The following is a 21,852-nucleotide window of genomic DNA, read 5'->3' as shown; positions in this document are numbered from 1 at the left end:
ATATATAACATAAATAAATGTGACTTGACTTTATCACAATACAGCGGTAATATATTGGAAGGTCATCGTCACCATTTAACTATGCATGGTAAAAACAAACAAACAAAAAAAATCCTTCATTAAATGCCTGTGCACATTTTTATTCATCCAGGTCATCTCATTCTCAGGGCATTGAATTGATCGCAACCCATTGTCCTCTTTGAAGATGTTTTGCTTCTCATCTGAGTAGGCTTCATCAGTTCAGGCAACGACGCTTGCTAAGGACTGCACTCAGTTTTTCCAGGCCGTGGGTTAAGGTGCCACTTACCAAGGGCCTGTTCTCCGAGACAAGTTTCTCCTATGGGAGACCAAATAAAAGTCAAATTCAAAATTCAAATCAAGATTTTAAATTTGGAAAAAAAAAAGTATTCTTGTGTGATTTAATTACCCTGCAAATACTAATACTACGTACAGTATTCTAACATCGGAAGTTTACAGCAGTCCATAATTGTATGCTATTAAATTACAGTTATCTACTGTTTGTTATTGTGAACTGAGTGGTTTAACTGTCAATTTAAATGCTATGGATGAATATTTAACAGTATTGTTATCATTATTATTATTAAAAATAAACTGTAAAATACTGTCGTAAATTCACTGCGGATTTACAGAAATTCATGACAGTGTAAATGTAAATCGAGGCACGCCACATAAAAGCTCGCCCAGGACATCTCTACTTTTGCATAACTTGCACACTTGCATTCATTAAACATAATTAAAGAATATACAGTAGCCTATATCTAATAGACAAATACGTTGCACTTCATCAAAGGAGTACAGATTCATAAACCAAAGGTTTTCCAGCAATATGCACGTAGCATGTGTCTGTAATGGGAGCACACCAGGTGTCAGGATATGGCAGAGAGACATTGAGAGCCATCCACAGAGGTCACGGAGTTCACAATTGACACTATTTTTAACTCTGCAAGACATTTTCCTACTCACCACTGTCTTGTTTACGTTGGTGTTGTGCATGGAAAAACAGACAGCTACGGCACAGAATTTCAAGGGGACTCGATCGGTCTAGTGAGAGTTTCATCTCAAGAACTTTGTTCTTGCGTCACTCGAGGCCCAGCAAATATTTACGAGGATCAACCTGCGCTTTTAAACTACAGTGAGGACTTAAAACATGGATATTTTCAAGCAACAGAAAGTTGAAGATTTCTATGAAATTGGGGAAGAGTTGGGAAGGTACTGTGCAAACTGTTTTCACTAAACATCGGATTGTTTGATTGTCGTTGGGATTGTTTAATAATAATAGTTTATTAACTATTGTTTAATAATAATGGTTATTATTATTATTATTATTATTATTATTATTATTATTATTATTATAACTATAATCATTTATGGTTACTATGGGCATACATGATTACAAAATAGATTTATTCTGAGATGATTTTCTCACTAACACTGATATTTTTTAAACATTAAAGTTCGAAGCATAAAACGATTTTGTGAATGCAAGTGGTGTTGTCGACCACTAATTATGGCAGAATAAATGTTTTGTGTAAAACTACTATTGGCCCTAAATGTAAATTTAAAACATTCAAATGAAAGCAGTAAATAAACGTCTTTTTGGCGTAGTGACGATGAAAGCCGAGCCGAGGATGACGTAAACCCTGAATGCTGTTCTTTGCTTTTCCCTCAAGCATTGGTGTTTGTTTGACATAATATATCTATTTTGCACTTCCACATCAAATCTTTCTCTTCAGTGCAACAGTGCCTGGCCTGGTTGGGGTTCACTATGTTGTCAGCTGACAGGAGGCAACTGCTTGACATGTCAGGCTGCTTTTTAAAAGAGTGTTTTATCTTTAGACACACACTATCTCTGTTGTCAGACTGGCTGCAGATAGGGACAAATGGCATTCACTAACAACCACGCATTTCAAATAAGCAAGTGGAATTTAGTACGCGCTGTGACTACTAAACAATGACAAAACAAGCCCTTACTTATTGTCAGAACATGAAATCAGCGATAGAACAATAATTAATTGGGGAAAATCCATTCATTTTCAACTGCTTATGGTCATGGGTGAGCTGGAGCTAACATATGTTGATTTGGGGTGTGAGTTGGATTAAGCCTTGGCAAGGGCAAAGCTAGACTTTTAGCATTGGCTGGACCAAGTCTATATCGAGGGGGTGTGGGCGCGATACAAAGCACAAACTTGTTAACACAATCAGCATCCATTTTTATACTGAATAAAATTGTCACCCGTCCACCCACACCCATAATTACATATATCCACGACCCTCGTGAGGATAAGCAAATTAGTGTCATGATGCGTGGTGGCGGAGGACCCCAAAAAGCAGGCAGGAAGGAGGAGCAGGGTGAAGTTGACAAATTATATTAACAAAATACTGAGGAAAATAAATCCAAAAAAACAAAGTCATGGAAACAAAAAGAGTCCAAAGTAACAAACAAAAACCATGGCTGAAGCAAAAAAAAACTAAAAAAACTAACAGTTACAGAAACATGACAGAAACAATGACCGGACACCGAGTGGTCGTGCCGGGAGTCCTTTTCAACAACTAATAACACAACGACCAACAGGTGTGCAGCTGTAGGCGAAGCCCTACAGTGCCACCTGTTGGTCACAAACAGAACCATGACAATTAGAAAATGAATGGCTGGATGAGTTGTTTCGTCAGCTGTCTCTTTTATGACTTTCGAGTTTCTTCATGGCAGCCCGGTGATCGAGTGGTGCCTCACAGTGCAGAGGTGCAGGGTTTGATTCCAGCTGCGGCCTTCCTGTGTGGAGTTTGCATTTTCTCCCGGTGCCTGCTTGGGTTTTCTCTAGGTGCTCCAGTTTCCTCCCACATTCCAAAAACATGGGTGGGCAGGGTGGTTCCATTGACACAACCCTGATGTGAAGTGATGCTTGAGGGTTTGGAATGCCTCCTCCGCTTCTGGAGACCAGTGGAAACGAACGTGAGGTCAGAGCATGGAGAGGAGCAGCAATTTTGCTAAAATTCCTCATGAAGCGTCTGTGGAAGTTGGCAAATCCCAGAAACTGTTGCAGCTTCTTACGGCTCTCAGGTGTAGGTCATTTGGTCACAACACTCACTTTGGCTGGATCCATCTGCAGCCTCCCAAGGGACTCAATGAACCCCAGGAGGGAAACCTTGTCAGCATGGTACATGCTTTTCTCGGCCTTGACATATAGGTGGTTATCTAGGAGATGCTGGAGCACCTGGCTCACATGATGCTGATGAGCGTCTAGATGTCTGGAATATATTAATATGTCATCTAGATAAACACAGACAAACTGGTCCAGGAAGTGAGCATATCGTTGATCATGGCCTGGAAGTCTGCAGGAGCATTCGTTAGGCAAAAGGGCATGACTCGGTGACCTGAGGGAGAATTAAATCTGGTCTTCCACTCATCTCCCTCTCTAATTCAGATCAGATGATATGCATTTCTTAAATCCAGTTTTGCGAAAACGGTGGCCTGCTGAAGCTGATCAAAGACAGACAATATTAGAGGGAGTGGATAGTCATTCTTGATAGTGATTTCACTGAGAGGACTGTAGTCAATAGGTGGTCTTCAGGACCCATCCTTCTTGTTTACAAAGAAGAATCCAGCTCCAGCCAGAGACAATGATGGCCGGATGAGTCCTGCCTTCAGTGAAGACTCAATGTAGCCCTTCATGTCCTGTCATTCGGGGCCTGGCACAGAGTATAGATGTCCCTTGTGAATGATGGATCCAGGAATGAGATCTCGCCCCCAGTCCATTAAGCTTTCATCAGCCCCGGAGTTAATTAAAGCCTTCAATTCTGTGATGGTGGCTTGGTGTCTTACTTTGACAGGGGTCAAACTGCGTGAAGACAAAGTTGAGAAAGTGAATTGGCTCACCACACACTTTGCTTTAGCTGGGCAGACGGCCACAAGGTGTCCAGACTCCCCATAGTAAAATCAGCTCCTCTCCTTGAGATGATGCTGGCATTCGGCATTGGTGAGCTGAGTTCTGCCCAGATACATGGGTTCCTCCTCTTCCACATGCAGAAACTGGTGTTGTTCTGCCGCTGGATGACTGGAAGGCAAACCGGCGACTGGAACCTGCTGTGGGTGGACCGGCCTGTGTTGCTGTCCTCCTTGGAGGGCCCAGGACTGCTGAAGCCGGTTGTCGGTTCGAATGGCAAGGGCAATGAGAGAGTCCAGAGCTGTAGGCAAGTCTAACGGCAAAACGGTTCCTGTCAGCCCTTTCAGAAAGACATCAGAAAGTGCCGTGACATTCCACCCACTCTCAGCTGCCAGAGTCCTGAAGTGAATGGCATAGTCAGAGAGAGACGCCGTCCCTTGACTCAGTCCACTCAGCTCCCGTGCTTTCTCACTTTCAGATGAAACGGGGTTAAAGGTCTTACGGAGAGCCTCTGTGAATTCTGCAATGGAGTTGCAAATCGCGGAGTCTCTTGCCCATTCGACCATGGCCCACTTGGCCCCCCACGGTCTATGATAAATGACTGTCACAGTCCTGGGTCTCCCGAAAAACGCTCAGGAGAAGTTCCAGCCTGTATTTCAGCTCCGACATGGGAGATACGGTGAACCGGAGCCGATGGGACAGGCTGGGTCTGAGGCTTGGCATCTTCCATGGTTAGTCTTTTGAGGAGAATGAGTAGCTGCTGTATTTGTTCATTAATCTGCCCTACCTAGGCTCTGACTGCTGCCTTAAAGCTCTCCTAGCTGTGGGTGAGCCCCTTGACTCCCTGGTGTAATGCAGCCACCTGCTCCTCCTGTTGGTGACAAGCGAGTCCCCTGTGCAGCTAGAGCTACAGCTAGCTTCCCTGCCACCGCTGTGTTCATACTGGCCAGTGTGTACTGTCAGAACCAGGCTTGAACACAGGACACAGTTGCGGGGTACAAAATTGAACGATATATTTATTGAGGAGGTGGCCTGGTGGTCCACTGGTTAGTGCGTCGACCTCACAGTACAGAGGTCGTGGGTTCGATCCCAGCTCCGGCCTTCCTGTGTGGAGTTTGCATGTTCTCCCCGGTCCTGCGTGGGTTTTCTCTGGGTACTGTAGTTTCCTCCCACATTCCAAAAACATGCGTGGCAGGCTGATTAAACACTCTAAATTGTGAGTGCGGAAGATTGTTTGTCTCTGTGTGCCCTGGGATCGGCTGGCAACCGGTTCAGGGTGCCCCCCGCCTACTGCCTGAAGATGGCTGGGATAGGCTCCAGCACCCTCCGCGACCGAGGATCATCGACTGACGACTCAAAATGGCAAAGCTGTGGAAACAAGGCAAGACTTGATCAGGTCTGTGGCGAGAGGCTGGAGTGACCGCACAAAGACAAAAGCACAGTTGCACAGGACAAAGGGAAACAGGAACCATTTAAACACAAGGTAAAGGGCAACAGGAGGAAACAAGCAGGGCGGGCCTGACAATCAGACTGGGACAGGAGAAAGGGTAAGTGACCGTGGTGTGACAACCACCAGAGCTAAAACCTGGTGAATGAAGAAAGAACGGCACTCACCCGTAACAAGAATATAGTGTGTCTTTTGTGTGGTAGTTATGTCGAGTTCAGGTTTTATATCAATGCAGTACTGTATTGATGAATGAATTACTGAATTATAAGCTATGTTTTTACCATTTTATTTTATTTCTTTATTTTTAAATGGACGTATATTGTATATTGTACTGCAACAGAGCAAGTGAGTGAAGCTTTTCTCTCATGTAAATGGAATATTGGATAATTGATTATTGAATTATGTGGTATGGCCTTTTTAACGTTCATTTTACATTTTATATTGTCCTGCGAAGTTGTGGAAGAGTCCGACTGGGTACGGGAGTTGAGAATTACCACCAGCTATAAACTTTATATTACATCAGCTGCAAGCTCGGGACTATGTTTGACTGCACTGTGCCTGTCAAATAAAGAAATAATAATTTAAAAAAAACAAAAGTTAAAATGAAATAAAAACTATACAGGTAATTAAAAAAAATCTAAAACAATTATAATCCGGGTACAGAATTGCATTCCTTTATTTTATATTATTGCAGATTGTTCAGGTGGTCATATTGTTGTGGCTGCTCAGTGCTTGCAATTGTTGTTCAAACCATAAAGGCGGAATGTCTGGGTCACAAGTTTGATGTCTATGACCTTGGTATGCTCAGAAGTGGGCCTGGAAACGAAGATGTAACGCTAAAAAAGATGCCCACTGGTCAATGGGTAGCTAATGGCATGTGTTCAACAAAATGGGTTCAGTAAAGTAACTTTTCAGATAATGTACGGTATGTACAAACCAGTTCATGACAATAGAGAATAATCTCTCTTCTACTTCTTGTGTTTTAGTGGACAGTTTGCCATTGTAAAGCAATGCAGAGAGAAAAATACAGGACAGGAATTTGCTGCGAAATTCATCAAAAAGCGGCAAAGTATCGCCAGCTCTCGAGGAGTTCGGCTGGAGGAGATCCAACGTGAGGTGCAGATTCTACAGCAGATTCAGCACCAAAATATTGTCACTCTACATGATGTCTACGAGAATCGCACTGATGTGGTTCTCATTCTGGAATTGTGAGTGACGTTTTCCAATATTTTGTTGATTTTCTAGAAATTGTTCATGTAATGTGCACTCAAGAAGTCTCTGCTTGGATACGTAGAATATGCTAAATACTTTGGAAAATTGCAGAAAAAATGTTTGCTTCAGTCATTTAGAAATATTGTTATTATGAAGATGTACTCCATAAGCCCATATAAGCCAACATGTATCGAGTCTAGGCGCATTCAGGGCTGAATTCACAAAAGGGTGGCATGGCTTTTGTGTGGCACTAACCCTTATAAAAGGAGCAAACAGTTAGCATCTAATTCACAAAGCACAAGCAGATGGTGAAATGCTTCACTAAATGTGCTGCCAAGCAGAATGTGTCTGCGCCGGTTTTAACTGTGCATATTTATATGAGGCAATTGAGAAATTGCCCACCTCGATCCAAATGAGCCTCATTGATGAAAGTCTAATTCACTAGCACCAGCGCCACTTGCCACATACAGTTTGAGTGGAGCCAATAAAGTATAGAGAAAACTTGGCACTCCTCTGTCAAAGCCTGATCATAACACCAGAAGCACGGAGAAGGCATCATCATGCCAGACAAAGTCGCCCCTCCAAACTCAGAGATCATACACTGTGCGAAGGGCGGGCCCTAGGTTGTGCGAGGAGAAAACATTGCGACCTGCGACCTGCGACACCTGACCAACCTGAGGAATCCCCCCCACCCTCCACACACACACACACACACACACACACACACACACACACACACACACACACACACACTAAGTACATTAGAGAGCCCCAAAATTAAAGATTGCGTACGGCTATAATTTCATCAAGGGCAGCTCTGATGCCAGGTGTGCTCTTGAGCAAATATTTAGAAGGGAAGCGCTGGTGTATTTCTTGCCAGGAGTTCTGAGGACAGTCTAAAACGCCTAATGTAAAAAAAGTGCAGTTAATGTCAGAAAACTACGACCAATCGTTTTGAAATTTCACATTCCTATCTCTATTTATGCTCACATTAATCTCTGAAAATGTCAAAATGATCGCACCAATACTTTTGATTTTTATTGACATTGAATGAATGTATGACTATAACATCAACTTCCTCTCCATTGGTGCTCACTCCAGTTTATAGTCACTTAATGACAATATTGCTTATGTCCATAAACTTAAAAATATTGAAGCAATTGTTTTGATATTTTCTGAGATGTATGTGAGCATTAGAAGAGATGTGCATGTGAATTGTGGTGACAATTGTTAACTGTTTTCTGACAGTCCCACGAGCACCTCCCCAGTCATGACCCCAGGCTTGCGTTCTGAAAATTTAATCTTTCTCTTCCAAAATGCTGTTCTTCTGCAACGGTGTTCTTGGTGCAAAGCCACCATTTATTTCTCCTTTGCCATGTGTGGCTTATTGCAACAATGGCGAAATCAGGGGCAAAATGCACTTGGCTGTCTAACTCTTTGGGCATGTTTGCGCTGGTATATCATTAGTGCAATGTGCTTTTGTGAATAGGACATTAAGATGGAACAAACTGCCAGTATAAATGAAGTGCAATTGAAAATGCTATCAGGGGCCGCTGTTCATTTTTTGCAAATTCACCCTTAAGTGACTCACATTAGGCTTATGTCACACCTCTCTTGCCTCACAAGAAAAAACAAATACATGGAGGCAATTACAGCAATCAAACACAGAACACAGTCACAGTTGTTCCACTTCCTTTAGCACTTGTGAATTGTGAATTGAGACAGCTTTTCTGAATGTCAGTTAATATTAGTTCCCTGTCCTATATCCCTGATCGACAAAACAATGTTTCACAAGCATGTAGTACAGTATAACAACTAAAAATGATTTAGGATCTCTCCTCTCAGACTCCATAGAGAGGCTTTCTGGGGGATAATCTGCATTAAGTGACCAAGTTTTGGTCAGGTGTCCGGAAGGATTCTGGACAGAAGAAGAATTCCATAAGCGTAGCCAAAGATAAGAGGCTTTGAACAAAAATATACTATATCTTATTTATAGAAACGCAAGACTGACATCGTTCAACGAAGGACGGTGGTCACAAAGAACCAGAAAAAGGCAAGAACTAACCAAAAGCGCTTGCAAAGGACAAGGAGCAAGAAAATGTGTACATTTCTTGTCACCTCAAAGGGGTAGCGAATCCAATACATAGAGAACATAAACCGCGCATACATAAGAAGAATATTTACCAAAAAAAAAAAAAATACTATGAATTACTAGGAAAAGTCTCTGAGGAAAACAATACAGAGAATTGAAGCACTTGATGACGGGGTCGTGAGCAAGATTTAGTCATCCGACAGCCAGTTGTCGGCATGGCACGGCTTTTAAAGGAGAGCAGTAACAAAGCCAGATTTAGGACAGGTGTGAGTTGTGAGTGAACCACTACTCTCCAGCTGGACACTGAAAAAAACAAAACAGAGAAGACAGGTTCATGACAGTTTTCAAAGTCAATGTTAGAGGAATTTATGAGCAAAATTGTATCATGTTTAAAGTTTCATTTAATTTGGGCACATCTAAACGTTTGGGTGCGTATCCAGCACCTCCAAATGCCTGTGCACATAGGCGCCGGCCACCTGGCCGGAGGGCTGTTGAAGTCCACAATTAGCACGTCAATGCAGGTGGGCAATCACAGGGGAGGGGGCGAAACTCGGTCACAAAAGGGGAATGAATAATTTGGGAACAGCGGTTGAACAACAAAAGACGAGTTGAGAACACCCGTCGCGCCCAGGCGACATTTGTCGTCCGCAAAGTCTGCAACATGTTAATTCGATGTAGACCAGACAGAAAAGGCGCCAACGTACTGGTGGTTCAAGTTTAAAAAACAGGTAACCAATCACCACCGAGGGGCCGGACCGGGGGTGCGGTATGCAAATGTCGGGGGCAGTGTTTTCCTTGTATGTTACAATAAAAGTCGGAATTGGCGGGAAGGGAGGGAGAGACTGTGATCATCGGAGCAACTACCGTCGTTCGCTCTCAGAGATCCCCCTCCCGCCGATATTGAAGACAATTTTCCTGTGTGCCGAGTCATTTCTTTAACTTTGTCCGAGAAAATCTCTGACAGTCATATATCCAGTAAATTTTAAGTCGGGGAGGAAAAAAAAAACCAGTCACCTAAATGCTAAACGTCTGTATTCCAGGGTCTCTGGGGGTGAGCTGTTTGACTTCTTGGCCCAGAAAGAGTCTCTAAGCGAGGACGAAGCAACCCAGTTCATCAAGCAAATCCTTGAGGGGGTGAACTACCTCCACTCCAGAAAAATAGCCCACTTTGACCTCAAGGTATGTCCTGACAAGATTACACAGTTTAAAAAAACAAAAACAAAAAAAAAAACAGCATAGACCAGCGTTTATTGTATTTTCATGCTGTTCTTGCTTTTTTTTCCCCAGCATGTCGGTCTTGCTTGGTGGCTTTGACTCAGTTGCTAGAACGGTTTATCCAGTGAGTGGTTTGGGAGAATAGTTGTGTGCTGCTTTTGCTGCTGTTCTTGCTCATGACACCAGCAAAGCCAGCATGAAAACACTACAAAACCATGCTGCTCTATGCTTTTTTTTTTTTCTTTTAACAGAGTATAATGTACTAAATTTGATGTAATTTCATTATAATAATGTAATAATTTAATTGAATTTCATAGAGTATACATTTACTCTAAAAAGAATGCATTTGGTCCCAGTCTCAACGGAGTAAAATATGCAATTACAAGAGAGTGAAATATTCATAGTACATTTTACCCAAAATATTTTTCCTGTATACCACAGGATTGGCCTATCCCATCTATTCGGGGGCTCTCTGGAGCTTATAGTCGCTGTGCAAAGAAAATAAATGTTCATCCGGCCGTTATCTGAACCGGTTATCTTACGATGGTCAAGGGCGGGTTGGAGCCTATCCCAGCTGTCTTTGGGTAGTAGGCGGGCTTCACCCTGAACTGGTTTCCAGCCAATTGCAGGGCACACATAGACAAACAAGCATTCACATTAACAATCACACTCAGGTACAACTGAGTGTTCCATCAACCTACCATGCATGTTTTTGGAATGTGGAAGGAAACAGAAGTACCTGGAGAAAATCCACGCATACGAATGATTCTTGTACTTGAGGGTGGGTGTGGAAGTTTTAGAGTCAATGCAGTCTGTAGGGCGGACATTGGTAGTTCAGTGGTTTACACTGATGCCTTTGTCGTTGCTGATCGATGACCATCACTCATCTCTGTGATTGGCCATCAGTCCAGGGCCTTTAGTTAAAATATGCATGTACTTTACTCGCCCCACATAATTGAGTAGAGTTATTTCTGACTGCTCTCCTGTTTAGTTTTGTTTTTTAACTTACCAAGAGGTTTTGAATAATCAGTTGTGAGCACTTCAAAACACTTTAGCAGTTTATCTTGATTAATTTGTCATTTGTTTTTCTACAGCCTGAAAACATAATGCTGCTAGATAAGAATGTACCATTGCCAAGGATTAAACTCATTGATTTTGGTCTTGCCCACAAAATTGAAACTGGAGTGGAGTTCAAAAACATCTTTGGAACACCTGAGTTTGTTGGTAAGACTGATTATATCCTCATCAGTCAGAGTGCTGTGTTCCGATCCTTTAACTGCAACTGTTTATAACATTTTCTTTTTCAAAAGCACCTGAGATTGTCAACTATGAGCCATTGGGTTTAGAAGCAGACATGTGGAGCATTGGAGTCATAACCTACATCCTGTAAGTGAACAGTGACAAACAGTCAACCCATGCACACTTGTGGTTTGGCACCCGTGGATTTGCATATTCACGGATGTTTTTTTTTTTTTTTTTTTGTTAATTAAACCTTTTTGTTGATGTTTTTTGTTTTGTTTGTTTTTCCCTGATTTTTTTTTGGTTACATATTTTCCCCCCGGTTGTCGTGGAAAATGCATAATAAATATTTATCAGGTTTTTTTTTTCTTAAGATTTGTTTGGGGGTGGCCAAATTAATTTTAATTGGCATCACTCATACATGGATTTTCACTCGTCATGGGCCTGCCCAGTTCCTTTCACTCGCAATTAGTGGGAGGTTGACTGTACAGTAATTCACTTTGGCTTCTTTTGCTTCAAACAGACAAACCAACTGAATGTGTCTTTATATTATATTCCAGATTAAGTGGTGCTTCTCCTTTCCTCGGGGAGACTAAACAGGACACACTGAAGAACATTTCAGCCATAAACTATGAGTTTGATGAGGAGTTCTTCTACAACACCAGTGAACTTGCCAAAAATTTTATCAGTCACCTGCTGGAGAGGGACAAAAAGTAAGAGTTGGGTTCATGATGCCCGAGGCAAACTGTTCAAAATAAAAATCCAATGATTTTAGAAAGACATCTTTTTTCATTACAGGAAAAGACTGACAATTCAAGACGCTCTTAATCACCCATGGATCAAGGTAATGTGAAATGGTCAACTTAGATGTGACTGTAAACTCCAGGCACACTTTTGGACTCATAGGATATTGCTTGAAATTGACATAATTTTGGACCAATTTTTTTAATGTCCTAATTAAATATGTACTATTTGTTCTTTGAACCCGCAAGTCTAATGAGCGCAAGGAGGAAAATAAAGGCCAAGAGCTGCAGAAACGAGAAAGGCGCCAGCTCAAGACCAAGCGTCTGAGGGAGTACACCATTAAGTGCCACTCAAGCATGCCACCTAACAACACCTACGTAAACTTTGAGCGGTTTGCCCAGGTGGTGGAGGACATTGATCAAATGGAACGCTCGTTCCTGACCTTGACCGCATCCCATGATTCTCTGCAAGAAGATATTGATGCCATGGTCTCAATATACAATGAGAAAGAGGCCTGGTACAAGGAACAGAGTGAAGGAGTGCGCCATGAGCTCTCGCAAATCCGCTACGAGTTCCGTAAGGTGGAGTCCTTGAAGAAAAATCTCAAAGATGAAATGCAATCTTTTAGCTCCAGCCTCAGTGGCATCAGCAGCCGCTACCAGGAACGACAGAACCACTTTGATGCACTCAAACAAGAACTCAGTAATGAGCTGACGTGGTTGCAGGAGGTGATGGGTTCATCCCCCAACGATGCGGGTGGCGATTACCACATCGGAAACCTTACCACTGTCTTCAATAACGAGGTGAATGAAGCCCTGAAAGAATTGCTGAACCGCTCATGTGGAGGGGAGTTGCTGTCTGGGATCAATCTGGACTTAACTGAAACTGGACAACAAAGATAGATGAGCATTATTTTGAGTTTCTGTATGAATGTTCAACAAATGTATGGTGGTATGCTGTAATTGCTGCATTTACAAACTGGATACACTAGAACTCTTCCAAATACTGTAAGAAAATGAATGTCTCTGTACTTAATCACCATTACATTTTGGTTTCTGTAGTTGAAACTTGCTTTTCTCCACTTATTTTTGGCAGCCCCTCAACCTGGCATGACAAGAATATTTCACTATGAAAAACATTCCAAGTGAGAGTTGCGATACTGTATGTCTTAAAGGGCAAACTGTATAAAGCTATCCAACAATATCCAATCCAAGGGAGATACCAAATATCCTGCCAAAATTGTGAGTTTTGATTAACACTATAAAAAGAGTTATTCATTCAACGTTTTGTCTTTGTAGCTTGCGGTGATGTACTACTGTAAGGCAAGGCAGTTTATTTATTTATATAGCAATTTCATACACAAGGCAACTCAATGTGCTTCACACAAAGACACACCACCTCCAAACATTAAAAAACATAACAGTTGACGACATTCAAAAGGAAAGCATAGAAAACAAAAGTTACTTAACAAAAATGACCAGGACATACATTGACACCATTCAAACACATTAATAGAAAACTTTAAAAGCATTTAAAGTGAAGAAATAAAAGTAGATTTCTAACTAAAAGAAAAAATGGATTTAAAATCATTTACACTCTGACTTCACTCCTGTGGCAGTTTATTCCATTTGTGTGCAGCATAACAGCCAAATGCAGTTTCTGTAGTTCACTTTGAACTCTGTGTTCCACGAATTGACCCAGGTCTGCAGATCTCAGAGCCTTGCTGGGTTTATAATCAATGAGCACTTCTTTTAGGTATTCAGGACACAAACAATCCAGTAATTCAAAGGCCAGTGACTTTCATCCATCCATTATCTGAACCTCTTATCCCCACGAAGGTCGTAGGTGTGCTAGAGCATATCCCAGCTGTCTTCGAGTAATACTCGGGGCACACCCTAAACTGGTTTCCAGTCTATCGGAGGGCACACATAGGTGAACAACAACCATTCATATTCACAATCACACCTTGGGACATTAGAGTGTCCAATTAACCTATCAGGCTTGCTTTTGGAATGTGGGAGGAAACCGGAATACCCGGAGAAAATCCAAAAACATGCAAACTCGACACAGGAAAGCCGGGGCTGGAATTGAACCCTGGATCTCTGCACTGTAAGGGAGATGTGCTGACCAGTCGACCAACGTGCCGCTGAATTTGAAATGCTCAATGAATATTAAATTCTGTATACTGTATTTAAATTAATAGGCGCTGAACTCCAGGTGAATACACTCCGAGTTGATTAAATTGATTCTGGATCCGGAAATTCAGAATTTCCTATATCAGAGCAGATCAACTGTGCAACCCTGATACGGACCGCTGGTCTCATTAAACTCCATGCCTTAGGCATGACTGACATCTTGGGGTAGAAACAGTGCACAGCACGTATCGACAGAGTGGGTGCTCATCCTAGTCTCATTTTGCTTCGTGCCTGTTCTAATTTGGGCCAGTACTGTATTTGAAACCAGAATGACCTGATTACAAGACCTCATAGATCCTACGTCTCGTCATTCACAATTTAAAATTATTTCAGCGCTAGATTTCTGAGATGGACCATAATCCACCTACACTGGAATTTAAGGATTTAAATGAAATATTAGACGGTACAGCAAAACAAGAAACAGACAAGTTAGTCATGCTTTGAAAAGTTGTCATCGACCGGCCGTCATGCGCCATGGCCGTGATGTCATAGACATGTGATGTGATGACATTGGCTGTTTTCTGAAAATTAACACGTTCCTGAAATTCCTGATGGCTATCTCGTTCCTGGTCACCACGCACACAGCTCTCCCTGAAGTGCGGAACGCACAATGCAGTTTGATGTGTGGTAGCGTGACACAAAAAGTGATTTGTTATGTTTTTGTTGTAGTGTTCAAAGTGTTCGTATTTGTTGAAATATCCATCCATCCATCCATCCATCCATCCATCTGCTTATCCTCATTAGGGGACAATTTAACGTCCCTTGATGAAATATATAATACTAAATATCTATTCGTACATCCATTAAATATATCAAGTAGTAGTTTTAGTAAGAGTTTAGCAGTGGTGTTTTGTGTGTGTGCGTGTGTGCGTGTGTGTGCGTGCGTGCGTGCGTGCGTGCGTGCGTGCGTGCGTGTGTGTGTGTGTGTAAGGGGATATAGTAGGGCAGTGGTCCTCAACCTTTTTTCTGCCACAGACCGGTACATGATCCGACTGCTGTTACATTACCGCAGTGGTGATATATTACAATTGGGGGACATATGCTCTGGTACAGAACATTTTTTTAACATATCTGCAACCTGGTACCGAGTGGTCCGTAGACCCATACCGGTCCGCGGACCAGTTGCAGCCAATGTACTAGGACGGTACTATAGGACCTGCAGCCCCTGTGCCCCAGTGGTTTTATGTCTAGTAACGCCCCTGCTATATTACAAGTTGTGGTATATCTAGTGTTGTGATATGCAATCTGTATATTTTTATGATGATACAGAGGCAGTCTATTTTTAAAGAAACATTGGTCTTAAAATCATCTTTGCTGAATGAGGGAATCCACAGCACACAGGCGGTATGTTGGAGCGCTATCAGTCACCCCGCCCTAGGCCAAATTGATCGATCGAAGCAAGGCGTCGAGGAGAGTCGGGTTCGCACGCGTCTACGTCACAGTCCGAGGTTGGGGCTCGCTGAGGGGCTGAACGGTCGACTGCTCCACGCACCCACTGCAGTGGAAGGGACGGAAGAGGTGCTCAGAAGGCATGGACGTCCATGCACGGCCCTGTCTCTGTGCTGAGAAGGTTTTTAAATCCTGCGGAGATTGCCAGAACTCTTCATATTGACACGATGAAGCCGTGTCACATTCTCCTGTAAACACAACAATAGAGGAGGCCTTTGACAGTTGTTGGCGGTAAGCGAGCATTTATTCCTGCTAACTATAAAGCGTTGCCAGGAAGCTAACCTGCTATGAGACAGCAGAAAGCACAATTAATATGACTGTTGGCTTTATCAGTTATTACTAACATGGGCTTTTGCTTGTTTGTATATCGTAACTCAATGCACAACTTGTAATTTACGAGCCCCTCGTCATACCTGCACATAAGGGTGGTGGCTACCTTTCTGATCGCTGGGACGCTTTTGCCCTGCTAGCTGAGTGACGTAAGGAAATTTAGCATGTGTTAGCTTACGTAAACATTGACATTTCGTTGACAGTCGTCTTCCTCGGCCACTTTTGTCGTAATAAGTAGCGAATTGACATTCCTCACGGAATGACATCCATGTGTTGGTAGTACCTACGTGTCCTGTGTTTATGCTGTCCGAGGTTTATGAAGCGGTTTGTCATAAACAATACCCTTGCCGAGGATAATACAACATGGAAGTCAACAAGCCACCCTTTCTGAAAAACTCCTTTTTTTATTAGCACTACCTGACGCGTGGCGTCTTTAAATAACGTTGGACAAGAGTTTACAACATTGGAATCACATTCAGTACTAGCAGTATCATGGACCGCTGCCACTGTTAAGTTGACCCATTGGCTTTCTGGGGGCTAATCGCTTATATAAATAGTGGCATACTCTCACTGTCATATCACCCAAAACGCCTAAACTGCTGTAAAGCAGCAGCAATTTTTGGAACCTTATCAGTGTGTCATCACAAGGAGTCTCTCAAAGCCACTCATTTCCCTTCCCAATTTTCTGAGTAGAGCATATTCCCTAAAGGTAAATATTGTCTTATATATCTTATAATAATATATTTTCTGCACTGTTTTTCTTTATCACCTGTATGTCCAGGCTTTTACTGAGCCAAAAATAATACCAAAAGAAGTAAACTGTAAAGAATGCAAGGCGAATGATATTTACAGTTGTTGACTGTGGATTGAGGTGTGAATAGTTTTCTTTTTAAGAGCATTTCTCAAAGTTTGCGCTGTTGTGAATTGTACTTGTCTTTGCTGCACTAAGAGACCCTTTGTCTGCAAAACTACTGTCCATGAAGATACTGTATGCCGTCAATGTACAGACTGATTGCTTGGGAATGCTTTTTAATTTGATTCACCATTTCACAAAATCAAATGGGTTTAATGTGCATGAAATTACAAAATGACTGAGTTTATTTACAAACCTGATCTCTGAGCAACTGTGATCTCATATTTAGTAGTCAAGAAGTGGCAAAATGGCCACCCCATGAGATGGATAAAACGGGGTGAGTTTTGTTGCTTAAGTCGTATTTCACAAACATGAATCAGAATGCTGTGATTGGACTAATGGGGGCGCATACTGTGCAGCGTATTATTTCAAAGAACATTTTTGGGTTGATTTCCCTCTTAAGCCATGGTTACCAACCTTTTTTTGGCTTGTGTACCCCCAAATGTTTTTGTCATACCATGAGTAAGTATCCCTTCGCTCCTACGTGTTGATGATTCACCAAAATGTAACACAACTGATTATTAAATAAACATTTTATTTCATTGTCTTAATTTGAAATATTTAAATCTTTGACATGGCTTCATTTTTAACTTCAATTTATAAACATATAAAGAATAAGTTGCCTTGAAAATAAGTAATATAAACACAACAATAATAATCAAAACAAAGAATAGACCCACATTTGTTTTATATAACTTTTACAGAGTATAACATTTATAACACCCAAAAAACTGGAGCTGATTTGAATAGGTTTCCAGGAAACAGGCATTTAAACTTCAAACATTAGGAGGGAAAAAAACCCACTGAAAAAGACTAACATTCAGTCATCTGAGCTTTAATGAAGCTCACTTGAGTTGATATGCGGCTGTTCTGATTTTGGTAAATCTGTGGCAGAGCTTAATGATCTGGCTAATAGCATCGGTTTCCACGTACTTCCAACAATTACTTTTTGGTGCATTCAATGAGTTTTTCTTTGTATGTTTGAGATTTCCTAAACGAACCTCAAGGCTACTGCAGAACGCGAGTGAGTACTTGCTTTTCTTTAGCTTCTCCGCGATAAGCACTTTTTTAATTTGCAAAACCTTGTTTCTAAAACTAAAACTCAAAAAACACAAGTTTGTTTTTCATGTCTTTATTCAAAACAAGCGTAGTGCAGTCGAACAGCTTCCACTCGATGCGTGCATATTTTTACGGGGGTGAGTGCTTTTGCACAACACCGGTATTGGCTGAATGAGTGTGGCCGGAAGTCACATAAGTTACGCACGCTTAGTGATGAAAACTATTTTAAATTCAAGAGATGTTAACATTTAATATATAACACACAAACTATAACTAGTTTTTTAAAAATGTAAATAGATGTTTTCCAACTTTTTACCAGTCAAAAAAAAAACAAAAAACAAAAAACAAAAAACAACATGAACGCTGTGACTTTGTAATTGCATGGTTGAGGGCGTGGACGCAGAACTTCCGCCTCTCGGCGAAAGTCTTTTTGCTCACAAGACGTGTGACAAGGCGAGAAATAGATAAAAAAATTGTCTGTCTGTCTGTCTGTCTGTCTGTCTGTCTGTCCGTCCGTCCGTCCGTCCGTCCGTCCGTCGCTCTCTCTCTCTCTCTCTCTCTATAAGTAGTGTATAACAAATTTTTTTGTAAATGTAAGTTTTAATGTTATCAGAAACTTTGCCATTAGTATCCTTGTAGTATTTTGTTGAACTCATATAAATAAATGTAATTTGACATCGTTTAGCTGTCAGCTACCACTGCTGCTTATGTTTCAAGTTTTTGCCGTGGTGTTGTTTCCTTTTATTTTATTTTATTTATTTTTTTTTGAAGGGATATAAAATAACAAGCGTTTTGTCTGCCACTGCTTGTTGCAAACCAAGTTCTTGTTTCAGCTAAACATTTTGCAAATATCTCTTGAGTCACTGTCAATCTTTAGATCATACAAAACGTTGGTATACCAATTGAGATGATTCTACATCAGCAAATGTGGTCATGCTCGTACTGCACCAAAAAAGGGTGCGACCAAATCCTGTGCCAGTGCGATCAACTGAAAAAGTCAGAGCACCACTGCTATCATTGCAAAAGTTTGTGTTTTTTGTTTGTGGCCCAAATAAACCTATTCACAATAAATGCACATTGCACAAAACCAAATAAACTACATACAAGATGTGCCACACTGATTGGCTCCAACTTAAAAAGACTGCTTGCCGTAATAAGGGCCAAAGTCGCATATTGTGTGCAGATTGTTAGAAAGTCTTTCTTTTTACCCTTAAAAGATTTCATTTTGTATTCTTTTTCTGAATTGTACAGATTAGATGTCACATGAAGGGTTTTGACATAATTTGTCTTGGTCTATTTTATTTTTTTAACAAGGAAGGTTGCGTAGACTTTATATCCAGTGTCACCACTCCTACTTGCATTCCCTCTGTCAAAGCTAAACCTGCGCTGACTGCGCAAAAGTCTGGTGAATGAAGAACTACACAGTTCCAAAAACTACAATGCATTATAAATACTATCATAAACTACAATATATGAAATAAATATACTGCACAATATTGGAAAAAACGTGTGTGTGTGTGTGTGTGTGTGTGTGTGTGTGTGTGTGTGTGTGTGTGTATATGTATATATAAAATATAATATATGTGTGTGTGTATATAAAGGCAAAATAAGCAAGCTCAATGTATTCTTAACTAATTAATTATAATGCCGCTCGATACCGCTCACCTTTTGGATGCATTGGACTGGTGAAATTGTGATAACAGCATACAATTCCATATGAAACTTATTGCATGTCTTTGCAATATGCATATTGCTCGGGCCATTATTATGATAACAATATTTTTTCAATATAATGTGGAGCCCTATATCAATTGGCCAGTGACGATTGGATTACAAGCAATTGAATATCTAAAGGCAGTCATCTTTTGCAAATTCTGTGTCTTTACACCCCCCCCCCCCAAAAAAAACAAAACAAAAAAACGATTGAGTGCCTGCCCTTTTGAAAAACAATATTCAATATGCTCCAGCATTAGTAGTATAGTGTACATACGCTCTCCTTTAGAAGTATTAGAACAGTGAAGCAAATGTCTTTATTTTTGCTATTTTAGCACTGTGTTATGAACCAAAAGCATTTTAAGTGAGAAAATGTCTTGAAAGAGATTAAAATAGTGAGAACTTAATATTTAGTTGCATAGCCACCGCTTGAAATAAATGCAACAAGCTGGTAACCGATTTTTGAGCTTTGGCATTATTGTTTTGTGATGTTTTTCTTTCTTTTTTTGTAATTTTAAACAGTAGCCTCCTTTAATTCTCATGAATTTCTGGTCTTACTTTCCTGAGTCTCTTCTTAAAAAATCAAAATGCATGCACTGTCTGTAGGGTCTCAGGCAGGAGATTTACGTCGCTTCTGTTACTTGTCACTGATTAACCCCTTTATTGTTTTGACATTGTGTCTTACATAATTGTCTTTCTGCATGATTACGGCTCTCCAAAGCAGTTTGGATGTGCCTTTCTGCCGTCTAAGTCAGTGATTCTCAACCAGTGTGCTGGGGCACACTAGTGTGCCTCGAAAGATCATCAGCTGTGCCGCGGTAAATTATCCAATCTCAGTTATTTGGACCAAAAATGGTTTCCTTTCTCTTAAAAACAATGTTGCGTTTATTGATCGATGCCACCCACGCATAGTGCCTAATGAATGTATTTATCCAATTTTTTTGTCAATCGTTTTGCTAAGTGGTGTGCCGTGAATTTTTTTCCAATACAGTATGAAATGTAAATCTTGACTCAAAAAGGGTCGGGAAACACTGGTCTAAGTGACCTACTGTAAGAGCTTCAGGTTGACTTCTGAGATAATTTTGCTGTTGCCGTCATGTTATTAATTAGTGAAGATCAGTGAGCCCTTCCCAGAAGAAGCCATGCCAGCCCAACACGTGACATTAAATCCACAGATGAGCTATGAGTTTGTATGTTTGGAGTGGTGAATGGTTATTATCTTCTACAAACAGAAGAGTGTGGCCCCTTCGTTCCTACCCTGTGGAATTCTTGCTGATGTTACTAACTGCTGTTTTAGGGTGTTGTGGTAGGGTCTTTTACAAACAGCAAAATTTTAAGAGCTTCATCTAATCCTAAATGTTTTGTCGTCATCAGCTATTTTTTCCCCCTTGGTCTACTCATTTCACACTTGTTATGTAGCAATCCTGTTTTTTTTTTCTTCAGGGCATTGAAAATGGTTGTATTGGCTACTCAGTCAATTTGTAGTAGCCCCAATTTGTTTTTCATTTTCCCTCCTATTCACAGTGTAGTGTATTTTTCTGACTATTGTGCGCACCATATTATTAGGCATGATATCAATGAATGAGTCCGTTTTAAAATATTAATGTACAGAACATTATATTTATCAAGCATTGTATCTTAAATTGTTTAATTTGATTTATGATAAATTCATAGCTATTATGCGAGGTTCAGACCGGACACAAAATATCTTGCTTTTGATTGCTGTAACTACACCAGGGTTGTTTCGAGCGGAGGAGGGGATACTCCAGTAGATGAAAACAAAAGTTTGAACTTCGCTTATTAAGCTGGTGACCGGTGGTTGTGTTATTACATTAACTAATGCTAAATTCTATCTTCGTTAACGTTCGCCCGCTGTAACCAAGTCGCGACAATCACTCTTATCCTTTTGCTCAGTCCCGGCAACTATTGAAAGATGGCTGTGGCATTTATCATAAATCAATATTGTTGTTTCGAGATGAAGTCATGCACAAACCTAACAACTATGCATCTGTGTGAACTTGTTACTTTAGCCTGCACAAGCCTATGAAGGATGATGTAAATGTATTGTTTATCGTAAGATAAATCAAATGTATCAAACTGAGGAATCCCTCATTGCATGATAAATGCTTATATGGGCTATTGCACCAAATTAGTGCCATTTGCGTATCCAGACAATTACATGAAAATACTTTTTTTTTCAAGCATCCTGTCCATTGATATTAACTCATTCAATCCCAGCCATTTTCACTGGAGCAACCCCCTCAATCCCAGCGTTTTACTGGATTTTGACTGATCTTGCAAGGCCCACAGAATATTTGGTTCTAATGCTATATAAACATGGA

General features: G+C 40.9%; 2 protein-coding genes and 1 long non-coding RNA gene across 8 annotated transcripts in view; 2 read left to right on the top strand and 1 right to left on the bottom strand.

Annotated features, from left to right (window-relative positions):
• The first annotated feature begins 977 nt into the window (after positions 1-977).
• dapk2a (death-associated protein kinase 2a) lies at positions 978-12,973 on the top strand. The gene is made up of 8 exons (XM_019867392.1): positions 978-1,230; positions 6,336-6,557; positions 9,694-9,832; positions 10,963-11,092; positions 11,179-11,254; positions 11,668-11,820; positions 11,906-11,951; positions 12,100-12,973. The coding sequence occupies exons 1-8, from the start codon at positions 1,169-1,171 to the stop codon at positions 12,751-12,753; spliced, it is 1,482 nt and encodes a 493-aa protein (XP_019722951.1). The 5' UTR covers positions 978-1,168; the 3' UTR covers positions 12,754-12,973.
• Positions 12,974-14,280: 1,307 nt separating this feature from the next.
• Positions 14,281-15,997, bottom strand: LOC109514315 (uncharacterized). Its single transcript, XR_002167968.1, has 2 exons — positions 15,909-15,997; positions 14,281-15,683 (listed from the first exon to the last, which is right to left on the bottom strand). It is a non-coding gene; the product is annotated as an uncharacterized LOC109514315 (long non-coding RNA).
• The window catches only part of herc1 (HECT and RLD domain containing E3 ubiquitin protein ligase family member 1), a 78,222-nt gene continuing 71,986 nt past the window's right edge, over positions 15,617-21,852 (top strand). For 5 of the 6 annotated variants that reach the window (XM_019867262.1, XM_019867261.1, XM_019867263.1 and 2 more), the window contains exon 1: positions 15,617-15,726. The gene's annotated coding sequence lies outside the window, so the exon portion shown is untranslated. Of the gene's footprint in view, positions 15,727-16,154; positions 16,535-21,852 lie in introns of those variants that run through there. The other variant, XM_019867259.1, reaches the window with a different exon arrangement.

Source organism: Hippocampus comes, unplaced genomic scaffold, assembly GCF_001891065.2.
Source record: "Hippocampus comes isolate QL1 unplaced genomic scaffold, H_comes_QL1_v1.1 scaffold2, whole genome shotgun sequence".
NCBI classification, from domain to species: domain Eukaryota; kingdom Metazoa; phylum Chordata; class Actinopteri; order Syngnathiformes; family Syngnathidae; genus Hippocampus; species Hippocampus comes.
The sequence above is the reverse complement of the archived record's forward strand: the minus strand, read 5'-3'. Positions and strand labels throughout refer to the sequence as shown.

Excerpts from the sequence above, each read along its gene's own strand:
- dapk2a (XM_019867392.1), top strand. The coding sequence starts at position 1,169 with ATGGATATTTTCAAGCAACAGAAAGTTGAAGATTTCTATGAAATTGGG. Across the intron at positions 11,255-11,667 it reads GGAGTCATAACCTACATCCT|ATTAAGTGGTGCTTCTCCTT; the intron begins GTAAGTGAACAG and ends ATTATATTCCAG. Across the intron at positions 11,952-12,099 it reads TTAATCACCCATGGATCAAG|TCTAATGAGCGCAAGGAGGA; the intron begins GTAATGTGAAAT and ends TGAACCCGCAAG.